General features: G+C 37.3%; 1 protein-coding gene across 1 annotated transcript; it reads left to right on the forward strand.

The window, feature by feature from the left end:
• The first annotated feature begins 3,087 nt into the window (after positions 1 to 3,087).
• LOC133823875 (zinc finger BED domain-containing protein RICESLEEPER 2-like) lies at positions 3,088 to 3,597 on the forward strand. Its single transcript, XM_062256728.1, has one exon. It carries the CDS (start codon positions 3,088 to 3,090, stop codon positions 3,595 to 3,597), a length of 510 nt encoding a protein of 169 aa, XP_062112712.1.
• Positions 3,598 to 8,585: the final 4,988 nt, after the last annotated feature.

Below are 8,585 nucleotides of genomic sequence, written 5' to 3' on the forward strand. Positions count from 1 at the left end.
TCAATAAAAAAGCTATAGAAATCAAGGTAATAACTCAAGAATTACGACATAATAACAATGGAGAAATCAATCAATCTTTCATTAACTCTCAAGCCTTTGCTACAGTAAAACTTCCAACTCCTTTTCAGGTGGTGTTAGAGTTCATTTTATAGTAGGCTCTAATGGCCCTGGGAACATGGTGGTCCAGGAGACCAAGTGGTACATAAGTACTATGTCAAGTCCAGTACAGGAGCAGGTGTCAGGAAGATGTCTCCACTACTTGTCCGTACCCATGTCTGATGAGTGGTGGCAGGCATAGTAGCGCAGGTGGTAGTGGTGTCGACTCTGACCCCGGGCCGTAGACATACGGGCCATGCTCCTATTACAGTGCTCCCATTCCCCCACTAGTACGGGCGTCCGTATTCCGACGTACAAGGTCTTAAGGGCTGTACCCAGTATAAGATCGTACAGGTACATCCCACTCAACTCGCACCCGGGCCCCTGAGCATCGGGGCCCCCAAGGCATAGGGAACGGGGCGCTTGGCGTGCGTAAAGGTGATGGCGTGAGGTATGGCTCTCGGGTCCTTGACAGATGGGTGCGCGGTGTGATGAATTCCACGCGAGCCCTTGGTGTCGAGGCTCCCCTGACGCTTGCCCATATTCACGAGGCCACCAGGCGTGTGCGGGCGTGGCCGAGCGAGGCCACCTGGTGTGCGTGGGCGTGGGGCACTTGGCGTGTGTAAAGGTGATGGCGTGAGGTATGGCTCTCGGGTCCTTGACAAATGGGTGCGCGGTGTGATGAATTCCACGCGAGCCCCTGTTGTCGAGGCTCCCCTGACGCTTGCCCATATTCGCGAGGCCACCTGGTGTGCGCGGGCGTGGCCGAGTGAGGCCACCTGGTGTGCGCGGGCGTGGTCGAGCGAGGCCGTTGGCGTCTCGCGTCTGGGTGGCCGAGCGTGGCCGAGCGAGGCCATGGCTTCTACGTCGTGTAAATGGGGGCTTCATGGCATTGATCTCATATTTTCCCTTGGTGAGATTTTGAGCATCAACAGGATGTCATATTATTATTTTCACTTTCAAGAGGACAAAGTTTGATCATTCCATCACATGAATAACCCTTTCCCACAAAAGTACCCAATTTAGTCAAAATGAGTTTATTGGATTCAAACTCCATTTTGATACCAGATTTACTCAATAGACTTCCACTCATAATGTTTCTAGTCATATCAGGAATATAGAAAACGTTAATTAAGGCCACTTTCTTTCTATTAGTGAAGAACACATCAATGCAGCCCCTTCTAAGTACCTTGGATCTCTTTTTATTTCTCATTTGGACTTCAAGTCCCACCTTTGCACTTTCAAAGGTCTTGAAAAGAGTTTTACCATAGGTTGCATGAATGGTGGCACAAGTATCATACCACCATCCTTGCACCTTTTCTTGAGTTGCATTAACTTCACTCAAGGTTGCAATGATCTCAACATCAAATGCATTGGCCTTGGTATCCTTACTTAGGTTTTCAATGATCTCATCATCAAATGCATTGACCTTAGTATCATCACTTTCTTTTGCAATGATCTCATCATCAATTGCATTGGCATGTTCACCTTCTCTTAAGGTTGCATTAGCCTTATCACTACATGCATAAACTATGTAAATTTCCTTTAAAGTTATCATACATTCATCATCGAATGCATTATTCTCAACTAGGGTTTCAATGCATTCCTCATCGAATACATTAGCATTAATTAGGGTCACCAAGATCTCATCATCCATTAAAGTAACCCAATTAAATTCATTTAGAAGAGCAATGATATCATCATCATTTTCCTTAACCCTAATCTCATTATGGTTAATTTTATAATTACCTTAAAAACCCGAAAACCTGCAAGACCTACCTGACCCGCACTTGAAAAACCCAAGAAAAAGACGAAAGCCATTTTTTCGGGTCGGATCGGGTTAAACCCGACTAGGGGGTCAGGTCGGGTCTGGTTCGAATGGAAAAATACAGTAACTTCGGGTTCGGGTAACAACTGAACCCGACCAAACCTATATTTTTTTCCAGTTTTTAATTATCTTACATTTTTTAATGTTAAACATTAAAAAAACAAATTTAAGTTAACCTTAAAAGAAAACCCCCAATTTCCCAAACCCCCTGAGTCCTCGACCTTCTCTATCAAATCTCTCATCTTCCCCCCTCTCTCTCAATCTCTCGGCACCAATCGACCACCATGCAGCCACCCCGACCCCATGCATTGAGCAATTGCACTCATTCTCTCCTCCCTCACTCTCTCCCTTTGTCTGGAGTCTGGACCCTCTCGGCGGCACGTGACGTTGGCTCCTCCTTGCCGCCGACGTTGCAGGTGGCTGGACAGTGGGCATTCAGCTGGGCAGGTAGTGGGTAAGTTTTTTTATAACTTTCCTTCCTAATTTAAATTTTAAATGTATGTGTATATACATATATATTTATAATTTATACTATATGATATACTATGACGAATCAGATTATATATTATATAGGATTATATTTTAAATTTTGTGGAATTTTTATTTTTAATTTAGGATTTTGTGAGTTTTGATTTTCGGTAATTAATATAAACTTTTGATTTTTTTTCATTTTACATATTAGAGTGTGGGAGAATGTGATTTGAGATTGAGCAAGCAGTGAGCATTTGAGGTCAAATTTAAATTGTAATTGGATATTTGGAATTTTGGATTTTTTTGTTTGATTGTATATGTGTGTTGTTGAGTGTTGTGTTATTGGTGATTCTGTGTTGTTAATCATTAGTGGATTACTAGATTTTAGGTTAGCTTTATTGTTAATTGATATTATTTTAATGGATATTTGGATTTCTTTGCTTTATTGGATTAGTGGATTCTAGGCTTGTTGTGTTTTGCAACTGCTTGCTTGCTATGTTGTTAATTATTATATAATGTATATGTTTTTGTGCTCTATAGATTATTGATATGGTTCAAGTAGATGAAACTCTCCCACTAGTACCACCACCTCCACCTACCGATGATAAAGAAACTCTTACAGATCTGGCACATGATAAACCTACAAGAAAGGGTAAAAAAAGAGAGAAAAATCTCGGCGCATTGAGTTGACTATGATTTCCACTATCAGAAAAGAATCAAATTTTTTCCAAGTGGTAGATAATAAGGGGGAGACTATTGGAAAAGAGATTGAGAATTTTTTGAATGATTGGAGCATTTCAAAATTATTTTCCATTACGGTGGACAATGCTTCTTCAAACGATGTCGCTATTCGGTTTTTGAAGAGACATTATCGAGAAAAGGGAAATGGTCTCATTTTAGATGGGAAGTTTTTACATATGAGGTGTTATGCTCATATTGTAAACTTGATTGTCAGTGAAGGATTAAAAGAGAAGCATGACTCAATTGTTAGCATTAGACATGCTGTGAGATATGTTAGGTCTTCTCCCGCTAGGCTCAAAGAGTTTAAAAAAGTTGTCATAGAAGAAGGAATTGAATGCAAAGGATTTCTATGCTTAGATGTCCAGATGAGGTGGAACTCTACATATCTCATGCTTAATTGTGCAATAAAATTTCGAAAGGCATTTGAAAGTATGGAATCAAATGCAAATTTCATGAAGTAATTTGATGAGGTTGACAAAGATGGGAAGAAAAAGGAGGGGCCGCCAACTGAAACGATCTAGGAGAATGCAACGGTCTTTGTGAAGTTTTTGGAGACTTTCTATGAGGTGCATTAAGGTTTAGTGGATCAACCTATGTTACAGCAGACAAGTACTTTATTGAAATATGTAATATCCAACACACTTTGTATAGAATGGCAATGGAGGAGGATGGCCCGTTGTTGGGGAGTGTGGCACAGAACATGAAGATGAAGTATGCAAAATATTAGGGAAAGATTGATGAGTGTAATGAGGCCCTTATATTTTCCTTAGTTCTTGACCCATGATACAAGCTGAAGTATCTCAACCATTGCTTCAAAGCTTTTTATTGTCCATTGATGTGTGCTCAGATGGTTAATGAGGTGGAACAAACATACGATCATTGTTTGATTTGTATGGTGGGGGTTCTACACTACTTCGGCCATCTATGACCCAGTCTCACTATCAGGCTCACCCTCAACCTCAGCCTAGTGGATCTTCATCTTCCTCATTCACTTTTACTTCTAGTTTGAAGAAGTATGCTTCGTTGCATGACGAGTTTGTACAACAAAGGAAAGAGGAAGATGGTGGTAAGACAAAGATTGAGGTTTATAGGCATCTAACTGAGGATGATGGGCCTATGATTGAGGGTGACAACTTTGATATTTTGAAATGGTGGGCAGGAAATGCATCCAATTACAATATCTTGTCAACCACTATTCGTGATGTGTTAGCGATACCGGTTACAACTGTTGTTTCTAAGGCTGTTTTTTCAGCTAGTGGTCAGATTTTAGATCCTTTTAGGAGCTCACTGAGTCCTAAGATGGTTGAATGTTTAATATGTCTCAAAATCTAGTGGAGCGATTCACATTAACCAATCATTGTTCGAGACTACATGGAAGAACTAAAAGTGCTAGAGACATCAGAGATGCTTGATTATAGTAAGTTATTAAACAAACTTTTATTTAGTATTTTAGTTGTAATTAATAATTTTTATTTAAATCATATTTAGTATAATAAGATATCTACTTTATTGAAATAGTGCAGAGATCACAGGTGATACTTCAACTGCTGCTACTGCCAGTGAAAATGTTTCTCCTTCTGGTTCTATTAATGCTCCATCTACAACCTCATCCACTGCACAAGGTACTGAATGAATGAAGAACGAAACCTCATAATGTTGTGGATTGGCTTGTAAGAAATTAAGAACCTCATAATTCAAAATTCATACTTAGTATTTTTGTTTTAATTTATTTAACTTATTTATTTTTCTATGTAAGGTTTACATTTTGGAATTGGAAATTGGAAAGGAGAAAGAAATGAAGGAAATGAATGATGATGAAGGAGAAGGACTTTGAATTTATGGACTTTTTAATTTTTATTTCTATTTTGCAACTATTGCCCATATTTTCCACTTTGAACTTGTGGCATGGTCAAACGGGGTACATGGGCTCTCAGGAGAGGCACGGGCTAACCCAGGGCCCATCGAACAATGAGCAACCAAACCCTATAGTCCCAAACTATGCTAGGCCCAATAACTAGTGAATAGCACAAGCGTAGTAAGGGGCCCATACATGAGATGTAGGCTCAAGAAAAATTCATGAGCACACCCAATCTCCATCCTCCGAGATTTAGATTGTGTTGGTGGAGGGTCCATTCCAGGAGACGGATCCCATCATGAGGGATCTGGATGAAGTTTCCAGGTCCATCCTCAACATTTGACTCGCTATCAGGATACATCCTTCGATCTTTCATCGCTAACTGATGTATTCCTTGGTGAATTAACCCGAGTCTTGGTAAATGAATGTAGAGTCCCAGAATGTTTACTTAGCTAGCTAGATAGTTAGTAGTAGTTTGTAGTATTTTAGATTTCGTGGATTTTGGTTCTAACCAGGACTTAGTAGGACACTCGTATCAATAGTTATGGATTTTATAAGTTTAACCTATAGTTTAGAAATATTAATTATAACATAAAGTTTAATTTTTTTAGTAGTTATGATTATTATAGTATAGTATAAGTTTATGATATTAGTAGTCTTGTTTGTGGAAAATGAGGTGATTTCATAAGAATAAATTACTTATGATATTATTAAAAAGTGTTATGGATCGAGTCTACATAAAACTCAAAAGCCCAATAAGATTTTGGGCTTAGTAAATTCGAAATCAGCCTAGGAAATTAGAGTTTGTTATTTTATGGTTAGTTAAGATATTTGTGGATTAGGTTGCTATTTAGATAATTAAATAGATTTTTCGTAACTTTAGGGTACTGTAACTTCCGACCTATTTTTGACCCAGTTATATTATGAATTTCGAAAAATAGTATTTCTAGAAAGTTGTAGATAATTGAATTAGTTTTCTAACGGTATAAAGATGGTCTAAATAAAAATTCTACAGCTCCAGTTATGTTGATTTTACTATAGGTGAGTTTAGAGTTACGAGATTTAGGAAGTTAGAGGTTGGGATATTTTTTTTTATGTTAGATTATTCCTCAATTATTTAATAAAAATATTAATAAGATAATTTAGAGATATTTTCTACAGAAGTTAGGATTCTATTTTATTTAAATTTAAATTTAGATTATAGTTAGAATAAAATTAAGTATTTTTAAATAAAAGAAAGATCTAGAAACTCTAGAACCTTCCAGAACCACTAAGAGCATGACACTTGTCATAATCATGTTTATTTAAGGATTTAATTATAAAAGAAAGTTCTAGAAACTCTAGAATCTTCCAGAACCACTAAGAGCATGACAATTGTCATAATCATGTTTATTTAAGGATTTAAGTATTTTTTTAATAGGATAGTTTCACTCCTCAAACTCTATAAATAAGACCTAGTGCTTAGCCATTTTCTTCATTCTTCAAGTATTTGATCTGAGCCTCCAAGGTGCTAGTGTTAGTATAGAGAGATACACTTGGGTTTGGGATAAAATTTTTATCATTCTATGCTTTCTAAACACTTAGGTAGTGAGATAAAGTGTGTTTTCGATATTGAGGTGTAGATCAGTTCTAGTTCATCCAAGGTAATATTATTCCTAAGTTCTATTCTTTATGATTCCTTAGTTTTCCTTAAGTTTCTTTCAGATCCTAACTTCTGTTTATGGTTTCGTGGTTAGGTGTTTAAGTTCTTAAACATTAAGGTTCTCGGTAAATTTCCCTCTTTGATGGTTTAGTTTCCTTTCATCTTCTTTTCAATAGATACTCATATGTTTTTATGTTGGTTTTATGAGAGTTCCAAATCCTGTCCTTGTTCTCAAATATCCTGGTGTTGGTAAGGAAAATAGGATAGATTTTATGTGCTTATAGGTTATGATATGTATATGTTTATGTTATAATATGTATATGTTTATGTTATGATATGTATATGTATAGAATATGTTTTCAGTCGCTTGGGCACTTGACTTGCTTAGACAAGCAAGCCTCGAGAATTTATGATTGGGCATATGACTTGTTAAGATAACAAGCCCCAAGAATGGATGATTGGGCATATGACTTGCTTAGATAAGAAAGCCCCAAGAATTTATATTGGGCATATGACTTGTTTAGCTAACAAGCCCCAATAGTATATATTGGCCATTAATGTTGTAGTCATATGTGATATATGTTTATGATATAGTCTTATGTATATGATTTATGTTATATGTTGTTAGTAGATTTTCCTTGCTGGGCATTAGGCTCACTCCTTTATTTTCTTAGTGTGATGCAGGAAACTAGATACGGAGGCAGAAGGATTCTTGGAAGCTTGGCATGTGTATTGAGGATGAATGGAAGGAATGGGCTGCGAGTCGATCGAGGATGACGTTTAATTTAGTTTTTATGTATTTTTTGCATTTAGATTTGCAAACAACTTCATTTAATTTAAAGTTATGTTTTATTTTAAGACAATGGGATCCCATACCGCTCATTTATGTATTTCAATATTTACTTTGGAGTTTTTAATCAAGTTATGAATATTCCTTATGTACGTTTTCTCAAAAAAAAAAAAAAGTAGTGATTATGTCTAGTAGTTTAATGGTCCAAGGTCTTAGAAGTAGTTGGGTCATTACAGTTGGTATCAGAGCAACAGTTCATCTCCATGAAGTTCTCCTTGATACACATGCTGAAGCTCCGAATCTAATCGCCAATGTAAGTGTTTACGTTTATGTTTATGTTGATAGTTAATGTTTTAGTCGTTATGTCTTCTAATTTTTGTTTTTAGATTTACCCTAGTTATGATAATTTAGTTTATTGTTTGTTTATTCATTTATGTTATTTTTTTATTTTAGCATTTATGATTGTATTTGGTGAAAACCTTTTTCCAAATGAATATCATTGTTATTTTTGAATGACATGTATGAGTTTGATTTTTTTTTTCTACAATCATAATAAATAATGACCAAGTTTGGTTAGGGTGGATACAAATCAATGGACCGAGTTCTATATTGAGAGTTTAGGAGGGTATAGTAGTGGGAATGATTTTACTGATCCCAGCCCTCCCTCAATATGGTTAACTTTGGAACAACGATGAGTTTCGAGCCTGAGAATTAAGTCATATAGGATGATTAGAAACAAACTTAGTAAATAATAAAGATGGCTTATTTTTCTAAGAAATCATAATTAGTAGGTCCGAGTTATGTTTGCTTAGATTAAGTTTTGCCTTAGAGCCTATTAGGGTAAGTTCTAACATGTTCTCGACTGTTAGAACTTTTGCTGAAGATGTCGCTCAGAAGGTCTGCACGCACGAATGCCAATGCCTCCAGTGTCACTCCTGAGACTTCTGAAGCCCCTCCAGCTCGAAGAAGGGGAAGGTGTGCAACCAATGCTGCTGCTAATGAAAGTGTGCCGCCGCTGCCGGTTGACAACACCGCAGAAATTTTCAGGCTACGACAACAAGTGGAAGAATTGTTGCAGCAACAGCGACAACAGACTCAGCCTCAGCCGCAACCGCAGCCTCAGCAAATGGCTCAAGCAGAGGATGGTGAAATAACCTTCTCG

Source organism: Humulus lupulus, chromosome 3 (genome assembly GCF_963169125.1).
Source record: "Humulus lupulus chromosome 3, drHumLupu1.1, whole genome shotgun sequence".
In the NCBI taxonomy this organism is placed as follows: domain Eukaryota; kingdom Viridiplantae; phylum Streptophyta; class Magnoliopsida; order Rosales; family Cannabaceae; genus Humulus; species Humulus lupulus.

Coding starts and splice junctions, on each gene's coding strand:
- LOC133823875 (XM_062256728.1), top strand. CDS start 3,088: ATGATTTCCACTATCAGAAAAGAATCAAATTTTTTCCAAGTGGTAGAT.